We start from the raw sequence: 15,659 nt of genomic DNA on the forward strand, positions 1-15,659 counted from the left end.
CAATTTTGTTTTGGTTTTTTTTTAATTTTGATGATAAAACGTTGAAATGTCAGTGCCCCAGTGCTGCAGGTCGTGGATGGCTCCGCTTGTAAATGCTCCCATCGTGTTTGTGTGGAACGCGAACCGTCTCCGCGGAGAGGGCGTGCGTGTTCCGGGCACTGATCAAAGTCGCAGGACTGAAAGAACAAAAGTGTCGACAACCCTCATCAAAGAAAAAAGAAAAAAAAACACGCAGCCCCAAGTTCCAGTACTATGGGGGGGAGAACAGTTGTCCCAAAACGCTTCTTGTGTTCAGACTTCTTATTTTATCCTAGCAAATTATAAACTGTATTGTTTATTTGAATAAATGTCATGAAAAAAAAAAAAAATCAGCAGTTTCTGTGTGAGTCATTAGAGGGAGTACCTGATTTGCTTTCTATTTGCAGTACTGTGGTTGTGTACTTTTTGCACCAAATTTCTGTTAATAAGCACAAAAGCTTGAAGGAAAAATAGTCTAGTTTGTTTGCAATGTCTGCTTGTAGAGAAAAAAAGATCTTCAATAACCTACATAATCATTGATCATTCTCACCAAAAAATTGTTGGCAGGAAGTAGTAGAGGAAATTTTAGCACAAGCTTTTTTTTATTTCTTGGTGCTTAATGTAGATTTTTTTTTTTTGTCTTGATTGGTGGTTTCTCCCTCCATGGTTGCATTATGTTAAGCAAAACAATGAAAAATTGACATTCTCTAGAAAAGTAGCATGCTTTGGTTGGTTGTAACTTCTAGCCCCCATTATACAGTTAGACAACCCGGGGCTGGAAAATATGACCTTTAAATACAATCTTGAGATATTTTCCCCCCACTTTGTGTGACTTTAAAATGTTTTTTCTTTGCTTTAAGAAAAAGCAAATGGCTTTTTTTTTTTTTTTTTTTAACCATTAAACAGGAGCATTGGTTTGGTAAACCAGGGGTTGTGAGTTTGTATCCCACTGAGGCCTCCACTCCCCGAGAGGTGTTGCGTCAGGAAGGGCATCTGGTGTAAAAACTGCCAAACAAATATGAGCGTTCACCTGAGAAGTCACGCTATGGAGACCCCCTAACGGGACAAGCCGAAAGAAAAAAAAAAAAACCCTGCATCTAGTTCCACAATTAGATTTTGACAAATGTCAAAACTGCTACTTGGGGGGGGGGTGTCTTGTAAAGATGTATGTAAACAAGCCTTTCTGAAGAAAGATTTTAAATGTTTAACCATCCAATATAAAATGAGCATCCAAACTACAATGGTGCATCTGCTCTATGTTAGTTGTTGAAATGTAAATCCCCAGCTTTGAATTTTTTTCTCATATAAAGATTTACAGATGATGCACAGCTCTCTGTATTCCACTATGAAATATTTGCATCTTAGCATATACTTTGTGTAAAAAGTATATGCTAAGATGCAAAGTTTCCACCATATCAGTTAATCACTGGTATTGGCTTTTGAAAATGTTAAGTCCACTTGAAAAAATCTAGCATGAATGATGAAAGTTAATTTATTTTTAGAGAAAAAAAATCCTTTTTCCCTCGGCGTCATTATGCTACAGCACTCCTGTGACCCTTGTGAGGATAAGCGTTTTGGAAAATGGGTGGATTTTGTTTGTGTCTTTGCCCCGGTGTCTGCAGAATTCGTCCACAAGATGGAGCCAAAGTCCCCCAACATACACACAATCAACTGCACTACACCTTTGATACATATTTGACTGCACTGTGTATTGCACAGTCCTCGTTTTCTTTGAAGCTCGTCTGCATTATTCATTATTTTAAGCATCGTTTTATATATTACCCAATCAAGAGTTGAACAGTTTGAATTGTCCACTATTAGCATTTCAAGTTATCTTTCTGCATCTGCAAAGTGAACAAAACGGAATGAGGACACAAAATGAGAATGAACAGTACAAACCTTTATGTGAAGACAGTTGATATAAAACAAAAACAAAATGGGGCCCCAGGCCTTATACAGTATCACTGACGCATGCTGCTAGCACCACACATAGTATCTGTCCAGCATGTAGTAACACAGCATCAAGTGCTACTTAGTCAGTTTGTCTTTTTGTCAAAATCCCGACACACTCAACAGGCAAGTTATCAGGTACACACACACACAATCTAATCACACCCAATACAAAAAATGCCTTCGTGAAGACAATGTGTAACAGTTTGTGGTAAAAACGGACACACAAAAACACTCACTCGGGAGAAACCTTTTCCCTGCTCAAGGTTGTAGTTAAAAAAAAAAAGTGTAAAAACAGTTAAAACACTGCAAACTTCAACTACAAAAAATGAACAACACCCAAATAGCATTATTCTCTTGGATGGTAAATTTATATTGTTACGCTGAAAACGATTCAATTGTGTACCTAAAGGCCATTTAATGGAGGAAATGCGTCCATAAAAGAAGCCAGCGCGAGGCGGACAAGGACGTGACCCGAGTGTACACATCACATGATTTATACCATGATCTCAAACAGCGGGTGCTAGATTACATTTGACATCACAAATTGTGCACGCTGTTGGCAACAAACAGTTTCGCATTGTGGGTAACGTGGACACTTTCCGACGTGCTCTGCAGTGATGGGGAAATAATAAAATGTAATGTAGAAGGCTACATAATCCGTTCCAGCTGCATGTACGCACACAGAACCCATGAAATGAATTTGCAAAATTGAATTTCATCCTTTTGCTAGCCAGCGAACCACAGCTGCTCCCGCAATGGATGGCAACGTACCAAAATCTCGTTGCTCGGGCACGACAACATTTTGTCAATGATGGCTCATTTTGAACAATTAATCAAAAAGAATTGTCTGTCTGTCTCGGGCGGGTGTTGACCCCTGACCCCTGCCGACGGCATAGTTCTATCTTAATTGTCCTCTTCTATGATGAGCCATCCTTTCTTGTAGTCACTGAGCAGCTCCAGGTAGTACTTCCACTCGGGCTCGCTGTCGTAGCGCACCTCAAAGACGGTCTTGAGAGGGTCGCCGTGGGCCTCGTGGACGCGCACCACCTCCCCCCTGTACCACACCTCCGACTTGTCGTCCTCCTCGTACAGGTGGCGGATCCGCTTGGCCACCAGGTCCGGGTAGGCCGGCCCCAGGACCCCGCAGGCGCGGCGCACGGCCGAGCGGAGCACCCAGCGCCGCCTGCGCTCGGTGCTGTGGCAGGCCGACAGGTACGGGCAGTACTTGATTTTCCGAAGCGATCTCTTGTTCCGCTTTCGTGAGCCGCCAAGAGGACGCAAGGTCCGGCCCAATCTTCCCGTCCTCTCCCATTTAAAGGTCACCTGTTGGTCGCCCTCGTCTGCGCTGACCGACGCCGCTTGCTTGCGAGCCTCCCTCCTCTTGAGCTTGATAATCATTCCCGAACCGTTCCGGGACGCCAGCTGGAATTCGGACGGCACGGCGGGATGGCAAACTGCCGGGAAACCGGAAGACTTCTCGGGTTCAACGTCACTGTCGGGAAAGTCTTCTGAACTTAAAGGCCGAGTCCAGCAATTGTCCGAAGGGGTTCGTTCCGGGCTGGCCGGCGACGCGTCGTCACCGGTGCTTTTCTTGCCGGATTCTTTTTCAACGTGCTTTCCCGAGTCATCGTCTTCATCATCGGACCAGCTGTTGTCCAGAAATGTCCGCCTGGAGCTGCTCTTCACCCTGCTTTTTGTCTTGGTCCTGTTGCTCTCATGGGATTTGGCTTTGGGGTCCTCTGCCGGCGAGGAGCTGCTGAGGATGTCTGGGTCTTCCCAAGTCGCCGTCTCTACTCCTGCAGTGCAGCAAATGTTAAAGAGATCAGAGTCAGTGGGGAAATCCTTTCTATGAAAAAAAAATAATAAAAATTGTAATTAAGTTATAGGGGAGACAAGTTAGCCTGTTAGTTAGTCAGGAAAAAACAAGACAAAGGAGCGTATTATTGACAGAAAAAGAGGTCACCGTTTCATCCAGATCTGGAATATTCTCAGATCTAGCAAGAGCACAACAAATGGCAACTTGACCAGGTCGCACTTGGACAGAACACACGTTCAATTTCGTGACAGCCAGATATCAGAATCGGCTTCTTGTTCAAAACATCCGGTTCCATTTGGCTTCACACAGTCCATTCTCGCATAAAACCCAATGGAGACCTCCTCGAATGAAAATCTGTGGCTCGGGAAAGCTCCTGGAACTCAAACGGATGGATCCTCTCCACTCAATCGGCTGGAACAGGCTCCAGAACTCAGCCAAAAACCCGATGAGGACAAGCACTCCGCAAATTGGAGAGACGCGCAGGATTTAGAAATTGATTAGCTTTGACTTAAAATCTTGACAGTGAGGTCATTTGGTGCGACAGCACCTCAATCGGAATGCGGTCAGCGTCGTTGACCGATCCGGATCGCCCCAGAACACGTACTTTCTTCGTTTGAACTTGAACTGTTGGACTGATGCTCACAAGTTTTTCTGGAAATTATCTTGATAAATTTCATGTGGAACTTTAACAAAAGGATCTTTTAAGACTTCAGTCGGTTACGCCAATTGTCTAGAAATGGAGAAAGTTCACCAGTGTTGCTTTTTTTCCTATATTGCGAAGATGATTGCAGCATAGCGCAGAATCCTCAATGACGTAAACAAACCAAATAAAAAGAACCTCCGACTTCCTCGGGTTGGGGATCGTTTGATTTTGACCGATTCTGGTGCCCATTCCAAAAGATTCTCGACTGCGATTCTTTTAGGGGGCTGGGTCTAAAAAGCTTGCCTTTTACTTATTTAAAGGGCATCAAAGACCCAACTAAAAGGCACATTTTTGTGGAACTTCCCCAATTGACTCAATATTAATAATTCGCTAATGTTTCATCTAAAAGTTAATTTTGACATTGTTATTTTAACTGATTTAACTATTCTATTTTGTTTCACTCTGCCAGTTGCCTTCACTGACACTGACAAACTAACTTTTAACAATGTTATATAGCTGCCCCTGTATTCTGTTCAATCACATCAAATGATTTATATGTGCAAGTTTAAACTTTTTGACTTCTTGCTTTATGCACCGGAACACTGCATTAACTTCACATGGCACTGTGATAGGTTTTTTTTTGTTTTTTTTTTAAATGGATGGAAACAAATGCTCCAAAACGCTGCTTCCTTTTTCCTTGCCCCGCCCACCGGTGAGGTGCACGATTAGCGGTTTTTTAATTTTGTCCCAACTGATTGTGATGTTAAGTTGCTACGGCAAACTTTTTGCCCAATAATAAGCTTTTTTTTTTTTTTCCCCCCTTCACCAATTTTTGCAGCCACAGTACCACACATTTGAAACTGGGAACCGAAATGTTTAAATTTATACAGTTCCAGGAGAATCGGAACCTTAATCCCAGTTCCAAATCGGATCGATTCTCCATTCTGAATGCCCAACCCTTCCCGCGGTCTCAGCTGCAGACTTAAAAGAAATCCCTGGCGTGTGCCAAAATCTATGGGCAAAATTAGCCTGCATAAAACAAGGAAGAAGCCATTACTGTCAAAAATAAATAAATAAAATGAAAGTAGAACAGTAGCGTAACAGCAAAATCTAAAGAGACTCCCTGGAGTGAAGAAGCACGAGGCCAAAACCACGTGAACGCGGCCGGGGGGGGGATGAGAAATTTGGATCCAGTTTGTTAGACGACCCGTGCGACAAACCAAGATGGAGGCAAACGCAGCTTGAAAAAGAACAAAAAGGTGCACTGGTGTCAGCCCCCCCCCACCGAGGGGCCCCTTTTCCCACCTTTGAACAAGTGGAATGCAATCTACGCTAGTTACAAATCAACCTCCCTGCGCTAAACAGAAAAAGAAGGAAAGGGGAGTGAGATGAATTGACAAAACAAAATTTGAAAAAATATACCTGGGTAGTCTTTAGGACATCAGCTGACGTTGATTCTGTAAAAAATAAACGCATTTTATTTGGAATACTTAAAAGCTTCTGCCAGTGGAGCAGAAATCAAATAAGTGGAACCAAATGAAAGCCATTTGCGCATTTGAGGAAAAAAAAAATGCTTTTATTCCTTTTCTGCAAGACGAGTGTGGAAACGTGCGTGGAAGAAGCGTAGTCGCACTAAACACACAAAGGTAACATCCACTTGTCATATTTTACAAGACCAACAGTAATCCTGCACGCTGGGATTTATAACCTAGTCTCATTTCCCCCGCCCTTTTTTTTTTTTTTTTTTTTTTTAAACCGCTGTTCCAGCACAATATGAACACAATTTTTTAGAATTTCATTTCTTAAAATGGATTTTAGATAGGCTGGATTTACACTGCAGGTCTAAATGTCAAACATTTAACGTTCATTCCAGGCAGGGTAATGAACAGAACCAGCATCCGAAATGTAGGTCAACACTTACGACAACAAGCGTCTACGTAAAGCTGATGATGACCAGACCAAAGTCAACAGTACTGAAACATTTAAATTTGACACTTGGCCTAGACTGACTCCTCACTCCATTGGTATAAAAAAAAAAAAAAAAAAGGAAGGCATATATATGTTCCAAATTCCCACCATATTTAATGTTTGATGCTTTCATGCATTCATTTCTTGGATAATAATGCTAGTAACTCAAAACACTTGTATCTCAAATCATTGTTCCCCACTAAAATGAAAGGAAATGCTATTAATTGGTTCCATCCAGGGCGGGATGGTGGATCGGCTGGTAATGGGTTGGCCTCACAGTTTTGAGGACCCGGGTTCGATCCCGGCGCCACCTGTGTGGAGTTTGCATGTTCTGTGTGGGTTTCCTCCAAGCACTCCTGTTTCCTCCCACATCCCAAAAACATGCAACATTAATTGACACTCTGAATTGCCCCCAGGTGTGATTGTGAGTAAGACTGTTGTCTGTCTCCATCTGCCCTGTGATTGGCTGGCAACCAGTTCAGGGCCTCCTGCCCATTGACAGCTTTCGATTGGCTCCAGCACTCCCCGCGATTCTCGTGAGGATAAGCGGCAAAGAATATGGATGGATGGTTCCATCCATCCACTGATCTGAGGTCAGGTCACAGACGCAGCATCTTGGGCAGGGAAGCCCAAACTTCCATCACCCAGCCTCTTCCGGGGGGGTGGGGATCCAGAGGTGTTCCCAGCCCAGACGGGCTTGTTCTGGGTCGCCCCCTTGGTCTCCTCCCGGTGGAACGTGCCCGGAACACTTCACCAGGGAGGCATCCGAAACAGTTGCCCGAGCCACCTCATGTGGTTCCTCTCGAGGACCAGCAACTCTACTGAGACCCCCCTCTCTCCCGGAGGAGGGAACATCTCGCCCTACCATTAAGGGACACCCTATGGCCGATGTGCACAATCACCCCAGAGGAACTAAGTCAAAGTAAATAACAGAACAAAATGAAATTTTTGTGCATCATAATTTAGTCAGCGTTGCCACTCCTGGTGTGCCCTCATTGGCCACCGGGAGGTAGTATAATACTACAGGTATACAGTGACATACTACAAAGTGTACTATTTCTACTATTGCTGGTACTTAAGTGACTCATCGCATCTAGAAACATTTATCAGTCAGGTCACTCGTATCCCAAGGTTACCAGTACACTCTTTATTTATAAGTGCGTATATATGGTTTTTGTATGTTACTGGTTAGTGTATTTCAATTACATCAGGCTCAATTTGACAGAAGAGACCCAAGCAGTTTACACTGCCATCACCTTAGACGTAAAGTGTACATGGCAATTCGATCTTTATCCCCATTTGAAAGAGCCCTGATTACAAACTGAAGATGTACAATTTTGTCCGTTTTTTATTTTGCGTTGCTAACAGTATGATAAAAAGAAATTGTGACCTGAACCATGTAGAGTAAATCCAGCCAAAGGTAAATCACACAGTTCCTCAATATTGTTTGTTGGCGTATCAGGCCATACCTGTCAAGGTCCAAGTACATTTGGTGCACTCACCTAGATGCTTGCAGACATTGGAGTAATACAAGAGGTTGAGCACGTCGGTGTAGACGTTGGGCAGATGCTTGAGCGACATCAGCCTCCTGAGGCGGGACGTGCAGGGTTTGTGGACCTGAATGAGGATCTTCTCCTCGGAGAGCGTCGTGGGCCGGAGCTCCACTTTGTGTTCTTGCAGGACTTGGTCGATGAAGTTGCCGGGCACCAAGGGGAACAGGATTTCTTTTATCACCAGCATGGGGAGGAACACCGCCCCGGTTCTCATGACGTGTGGAAAAGGGCAGCGCTTATGTACGATGTACTCCCTGAACCGATCCAGCACCTCCTGAAGAGCAGAGCTGATCTCCTTATTTAGCCACTTGTGCCTGGCTTTGATCCCCAATAAGCAGGAGACCTTCTGGACTTTGGTTGACGAGGGTTCCACCAGTTCCAGTTGAGAGCGCCAGGTTCGGAGCTGCTGCTCTGAGGTGTTAGACACACATTTGGATACCTGCTTGCAGAGAGTGCGATGCAGCTCTAGGAAATGCTTACGAACAGATTGTGGTTTCTGTTTTCTTGGTGATGATCCCTCTTGAATTTGCAGAGGTGCTTCTTGTGGTGCTGGCGGACGACAAACCTCCATATCAGCGGGATGTGTATTGTAGGTGGAGCAAACCAGGGACTCAGGTGGACTGGTTTTGACATCTAATTCGGCTTCAGGTGGTTTGAGTGGACTGGCCGGTTTAGGCTCAGTGTTGACTACCTGGTCCTCTGGTGTCCTGTCATTACGCACAGACTGTGAGCTTGGACTTTTGGGAGGATATGAAGGATCGTCAGCCTCTGGTGATGAAGGTTTACATTCAAGTTTTTCAGGTTTACATATCTGAATGACCAGCGTGGACTTTGTGTCTGACAGACTTTCATCTTCAGGTTGCAGTTTGATTTGATCTGGTATTGTGCTGCAAGCAGTGTGACTTGGACAATTTTCACTAGAATCACGTGGGTCTGATTGATTTATGTTCTCCACTTTGATCTTTCCGGGTTCAATCAGTTGTGCTTCAGGCCTCTGTGGACAGACATAGATTGGTTGTTCAGCTGGGTCAGGTTTTATTTCTTTAAGGAGTGTTGTGGGTTGGACTTTGCAGTGCTCAGTCAACAACATCAGCATGCTTCTCTGATGTTGTAGCTCTGGAAGTAACACTCCAGGTGTCTTTAGGTATCGTAGGTCAGGCGCCAGGCTAAACACATTATCAATAACGGGCATTTCAGGGGACTCTTGATTTCGTTTGAGGACCCCCTCCATTTCCAACTTTCGCCGTTTTCTACTCAAGTCAACTTCACATAAATCCAGAGGCTCTTCTTTAATTTTTAAGAGTGAAGGAAAGGGTCTCTTCATGCCGCCTTTGAGAAAAGAGACAGCAGAGTTGTATGCAAGTCCGTTGTGCTTTTTGGTGGTCGCAATGACTGTTCCAAAGTCAGGGCCGTTAGTTAAAGTCGAGTGGAGGCAATCGGTCCCACGTTTGGGAGATTGGCTAAGCAGCGTCCCTGGGGAAACTTGGTGGTCTTTGGGATGTTTGGGGCAGGTAAACTGACATACATTTGAAGATTGGTCCAGCAGTCTGTCTTTGGTCAAGCCAGAAGGTTTAAGGACCGGTTGATCTATCTGAGGATCAAGGCGATGGGTGATCGAGGGATACAATCTGCTAATTTGAATGCAGGAAGGCAACCCGGACTGTCCTACATGTTGTGTCGGACTGATTGGGTCCAACCGCAGGAAGGAATGGGAAGTGTCCAATGGTGTAAAATGGCGGTTGGTGGTGCTCTTCTGAAGGCTGGCTGAAGGGGACAAACATTGGTCCGATGGAGAAACACTGATTCTATGTGAAAGCAGCCCAGGTGGTAAATGGTGCCTCTCTACATTTCTGATCGGACCGCTGGGAAATCCAGGACGTGCGTAACACGGATAGCCGAAGCCCTGCAGAAAAGTGTGATTTGGTTGTGTTTCAGTGCTGTGCAAAAACAAAGGAATGTCGCCATGAAGCGTCTGAGGGAATGTATAACGCTCGCGCGGGTTTGCGATTGGGCTTTTTTGCGCAACCGGAACGTCTTCTCTCTGTTTGCCACCAACATCCCCACAATGTGTTCGGTTTTCTACCTCCGCATTGGCCTGCGGGTAATAAAACATTGAGTGCTTTGTTGGATGGCCATATTTGGACATGGGAGAACATTCTTGATAAAGCTCTGAGGTCATATGCTCGTATGTTGCATGGGAGGGGTGAAAGCCTGCATAGCCTCCAGGGGAAGGCTGTAAATGTCTGCTCTGCTCACTCAAAGACGTTGCCATGGAGAGGGGAGACACACAGGGGTAGCCACTGTAGTTTGGCCCCATTCGAGTCGGCCTTCCTCTGCTCAAACTTTCCGTAATCGTGCTCTTGACTTGTTCTTCACTGGGATGCAAAGGTAAGCCTTGCAGTTTGTCTTGACCTTTTTGCTGGAGGGGTGATATTTGGCTGTGGTAAGCCTCCCCTCGAGTCCAACTGTGCTCAAAATCAGCAGTGGCTCCTGTCTGGGATCGATGCTCCCCACTGTACCGGTGTCCCATCATGCAACCCAGATCATGGCAGCACGGGTTATGTCCATACACAGCTTTTGGAATAGCTAAGAAAACGGGATTGTCATACGGCAGAGATGAATTGTCACCGCCAGTTGTTGCGCCAGATGCGTGACTTATCGGACCTCTGGTATCCAACAGGGTAGTGCTCGAGTTACTCCAAGGTGATGTCAATTCTGATGCATCCTTCGCTCGGGGGTTGTAGGAAAAATAGGCGCCGCCGTACTGGAGCACCGGCTTTAGGATGAACCCAGACATGTCTGATGGTTTTGACAGTCCAGTGAATGCCACAGTTTCATCAAATAAAGGCATCTTGGCTCAGGTCTGCTTGGACCGGTTGCTCATCCTGTTGTCAAGCAATGATGTGGCTCCAAACCTAAGAAAATAAAACAAGTGTAAGCACATGTAATATACGTAGTTCACTATCAGTTTTCAGGTTCAACCAATCACATCATACCAGGAAATATATTGTGTCAAAAAAGCTACCCCTACCATGCATGTGCAATGAACCTAAAACCGCAGCCTTCTGAAAGATGCACTCAAAAAACATTTTTTTGGCACTTGAAGGTCAGATGTGGGCCTTGATGCGGCTTATCACATGTATAGCAATCATGGAGGAAAAAAAAAAATGTAAGTATGCATAAAGGCGCCTCATAACTGATCAACGGGGACACGTTCAAACGACTGACTTTGATCATGATGCTTGTTTACCCCACATAAACATTAAATGACAGACTCAACAAAATATACGTCCATCCATTTGCCGCTTATCCTGACGAGGGTCACGGGGAGTGCTGGAGCTTATCCCAGCTGTCAACGGGAAGGAGGCGGTGTACACCCTGAACTGGTTGGCAGCCAATCGCAGGGCACACCGAGACAGCACTCACAATCACACCTAAGGGCAATTTAGAGTGTCCAATTCATGTTGCATGTTTTTGGGATGTGGGAGGAAACCGGAGCGCCCGGAGAAAACCCACGCAGGAACAGGGAGAACATGCAAACTCCACACAGGCTGGGTCAGGATCGATCCCAGGTCTTCAGAACTGTGAGGCCACCACTTTACCAACTGAGACACCGTGCCGCCTCAATAAAATATACGTCACCAAATTCTTTTCTACAAGTATCTTTGTGAATACCCTGTCATTTAATGACATATTAAAAATGAAAATCTTGATTTCCATAATGCATAAGTAGGATGCAGGAAAGCCACTTATAATAGGCAAAGGCGTACAGGGAATTAAGAGTTATACGGAATCACGGAACTAAAAAAAAACTAGCATTGTCCAAAGGGAGCCCCCTGTGCCCCTTCTTTGGGGGAGATGCAATTTTCAGCGCCTTGCAAACGTTATTTCTTGGGAATCACCAAAAACTACTTAGTGTAACTTAATAATGAAATGTGTTTATGGTATTTGATGGTTAGGGTTATGATGGGGCTACCGTCATAACGCCGCACCCCCACCCAAGTTTGAAAACCAGTGCTTTAAGGTGTTAAATTTGCACGGGATTTGTATGTTGAAATAAATATATCTAGCTATCGTTGAACTTCATTTCGCACTATTTAAAGAAGTTTTATGTAAGGTTGAAAACCGACAAAGATGAGCGATATTGCAAGATTAAATTCTGTCCATTTAACAATTAATATTATTTAATAAGTAATAGCACAGTCTGAGTGTAAATAAAGACTTAAGACAATATAATCCAATTATTTACCAAGCTCAATTAGTATCCTCCACTGCCACAATATATTTTGAATGAATAAAAACGAATAATTTTAAGTTCCATATTTTGCCATCTCTGCTTCCACTGCTTTTAAGTTTATTATACGATATTATTTCAGTATCGGTGTCAATTAGGTACTTCATGCAAGGTATAATATTTTTCCTCCCACGGCAACGATATATTTTGAATGAATAAAAACTAAGAATTTTAAGTTCTATGTTTTGTCATCTCTGATTCCACTGCTTTTAGGTTTATTACATGATATAGTTTCAGTATCGGTGTCAACGAGGTACTTCATACAAGGTATAAATAATATTTAAATCAGGATTCCTGGCGGTGTGACAAAGCCACAAAGGTGCAGGCTGGTTAAAATTCGCCACACATTTGCAGGTGCACATCAGCACGCATCCATTCTGTAGCCATTCTGGTGTCCAAATATTAAAATGACTCCTATGTAGATATTGGGATTTGTGTGCTTTTCCCCACTGACCAACTCTTAGCTCGTGCATCTTGCGTCAAAGAGTTCAGGCGCATCAAGTCGTGGCATGAACACTTGCGCGCGTCACGTGACACCCCTTCCACGGTTAGTCGACAGGAAACCAGTCGAACTTCTTCAACAAGTGGCGGTGGCTCAAACACAAAAAAATAAAGGCCGGGTGGAGGTTTGCCTGCGCCTTCTTTTGTAGACCGAAGTGACCTTTGAAAAGAAATAACTTGAAAGACGACTTGAAAGCAATACACCGACGCCGGCTTGAAAACACGCACGTTGCTTAACTGGAAAGAGCACAAAACGCGGCGCAAACTATTTTCACAATGGCAGGAATTTAACGGACAAAAGCGCGACTCTGCTTCTATTCCGCTTTATTAGGATAAAATTGTTTTCTCTCCTCTGACTGTCATCATGAGCTGAACAACAATGTTACATTTCAAATGGAGTTTCTTTACCTCGCTCTCGATGATGTCACACGGCACTTTCGACAGAAAAAAAAAAGATAAAATCCAAAAAATGGGAAAAAGTTTTCCGTTTGTCAGCAGGGACTCGCGGAGGTTTACAGCTGCCCCCCTCGATAAAAATCATGTGCAGGAAGAGTGAGGGGGGGGGGGGGTAACAACGTGGCCTAGGCTTGTGGTTGTGGTTGTGCTCCGGTCTGCACTGAAAAACTTTCGCGCGCCCTACGGATGTCCACGCGTTTTTTTTTTTTGTTTTTTTTTTGAGTGGAGGGTGGGGGGTGGGGGGTTGGGGGCGTGGGAGAGAGAGAAGTGAACAGTGAACACACAGCGAGTACGAAGACAAAGGAGAAGAGGAGGAGGCACAACAACATGAAGGATGGACTGGGATCAATAGGCGGAGTTTTGTTTTCAGCACGTGACCATCACCATCCCAGCAATCGGCCCACAATGCTCAAATCCGCCGAAGTGAACTTTTACCGTCATTGATTTGAACTCTTTGGAACGCTTTCGTGTCTCTTATCCGAGAGTCGGGAGACACCACACGCAATGTTTTGATGTTTGTCAGCGGCGGGCTTGCATTGAATTTTACTTTTCAATTTTATTATTTTAATCAGACATTGATTGGTACGTTTACCTTGGGAGACTTGATTTTCCGCAATGACACCATCAATGCGACACAGAAACACAATACTGTACAACCATCACTACTACCTGCAAGATCTGTTAACGTCGGTCTGCTGGACTGGATGTGTTGCAGATAGTTATTCAGCTTTGCCACGTCAAAAGTAACATTTCAGATATCCCTGACTAAATTCTTCCTTTCCAATATTGCCATTCATTTCAACAAGGACTGGTCATGTCACTTCAGGGGTTCGTATGGGATTTGTCATTAAAATTCTATCTGATTAAAATATATATTGATTCGGCTTTACACGATCGGGATTTTTGGGGCTGATCACCAGTCAAGATGGAGCAATGAGTCTATTTAAAGTGGCTGTTCATTTATATAGAGCTTGTGCACCTATGTCATAAAATCACGTGACATTTGTTTACTTCGTCATATTGCCGGTCTAACAAAGCATTGTTCAATGCTAAGTCAGTTGGAGACGACACGAAAATATGTCTTATAGCACGACGGCCAGAGTCTTGTCCGATACCGTCAGCCATTTAGAAGGTGAAAATGAACGAAGGTAGGTGGAAAAATTAGATAAACTCGGCATAGAGGACCCATATTTAATACCGAAGATGATGTTTTCGCCAATAAGAAATTGGACTGCTAATTCGCTTCCGCTTGTCTTGGACAACTCGGTCTACACATGGGTCTGGTGAGTACACGGAAAAAGTTTGAAAGTGTAGAAAAGTCTGGACATACAAATACTTTGTTGCTGGATCTGTTCTCAATCAGGAACAAATCCCACAGAGTGACGGCTTGTGAACGTTTGGCCACACGTTAACCTTTGCCGGACGGAATCCATCGATCTTTTCAGGTAGTTTTTAATACAAATACCAAATGACCCCTGGTTTTACACAAACTCGCGTTCATTAACCATGATTGGGAAAAAAAAAAAAAAGAGGACGAAGTCGTCTCCACGGAACGTACACGGAAGCGATTGCGGCCACACTCAAATGAGCCAACTAGGCATTATAAATACTTCTTGGGAATTTGAGATTGAGAAGAAAAATTCCTCATTTTTGAAATGTGGGAGTGGGAGGAACAGGGAGCACCTGTGATTCAAAATTGCACAACTGTGGGACAGATGTGCTAACCTGTAGTTTACCGTGGTGCCTGAGGCTTCATAACCAAGTTTTATGTTCTACCAAGTGAAATGAAAAAAAAAAAAAATCTTTGCAACCATGACATTATCTTGACCTCTTCTAACAAGAAAAGGTTCATGCTCAAAATCAACAACCTGCCCCTCGCCACATTACAACTATATATGTCCAAAATAATAATCATTTTTAATGAATATAGCAGTAATCTGTATAATATTTTGAACAGACGAACATAGCACCTTCAAGGATCCGAAAATTGCACTCAAGGATGAGTCAGACTTGTCAAGCTCCAGAATTCTTTCTCTGATTTCCTGGCAGATTTCTTTTGATGTTCCCATAATTTCCAACAAGGAAGCAGAGGAATTGAGGTATGGCCTTACATACATCCCCAGGTGTGCCGTCAATTAACTCACATGTTGTCACCTAACCTATCAGCAGCTTCCAAAGCCTTGACCTCTTCATCTGGTCTTCCCCATGTTCTTTAAAGACTATTTTTTGTGTATGTAAACTTTTAGGTAAATTGTAAATTTCGGAAATGTTGTCTCATCATTGTGGCATTTAACAAAATGAAATAATTTTGGTGATCCCGACTGACTTGAAACAGGAGAGGTTTGGTCTGATTTGACTTCCGACGGTGAGACAAAAAAATGGAATGTGCTTCTTTTTTTTTTTTTTGCGCAGTGTATGTAAATTTCTGGTATGGATGTCCTGTTAGCTCATATAGAA

General features: G+C 43.9%; 1 protein-coding gene across 3 annotated transcripts; it reads right to left on the bottom strand.

Annotated features, from left to right (window-relative positions):
• Nucleotides 1-3,628: 3,628 nt before the first annotated feature.
• Nucleotides 3,629-15,324, bottom strand: c6h15orf39 (chromosome 6 C15orf39 homolog). 3 transcript variants are annotated; one of them, XM_061822808.1, is made up of 5 exons: nucleotides 13,155-13,435; nucleotides 12,700-12,906; nucleotides 7,901-10,866; nucleotides 5,853-5,887; nucleotides 3,629-3,767 (listed from the first exon to the last, which is right to left on the bottom strand). In XM_061822808.1, exons 3-5 carry the CDS (start codon nucleotides 10,800-10,802, stop codon nucleotides 3,762-3,764), a joined length of 2,943 nt encoding a protein of 980 aa, XP_061678792.1. In that variant the 5' UTR covers nucleotides 10,803-10,866; nucleotides 12,700-12,906; nucleotides 13,155-13,435; the 3' UTR covers nucleotides 3,629-3,761. The 3 variants fall into 3 exon arrangements, with proteins under 3 accessions (XP_061678792.1, XP_061678791.1, XP_061678789.1); XM_061822807.1 differs by lacking the exons at nucleotides 12,700-12,906; nucleotides 13,155-13,435 and adding an exon at nucleotides 15,173-15,324; XM_061822805.1 differs by lacking the exon at nucleotides 12,700-12,906.
• Between the last annotated feature and the right edge of the window lie 335 nt (nucleotides 15,325-15,659).

The sequence above is a fragment of the Syngnathoides biaculeatus genome, chromosome 6 (assembly GCF_019802595.1).
Source record: "Syngnathoides biaculeatus isolate LvHL_M chromosome 6, ASM1980259v1, whole genome shotgun sequence".
In the NCBI taxonomy this organism is placed as follows: Eukaryota; Metazoa; Chordata; class Actinopteri; order Syngnathiformes; family Syngnathidae; genus Syngnathoides; species Syngnathoides biaculeatus.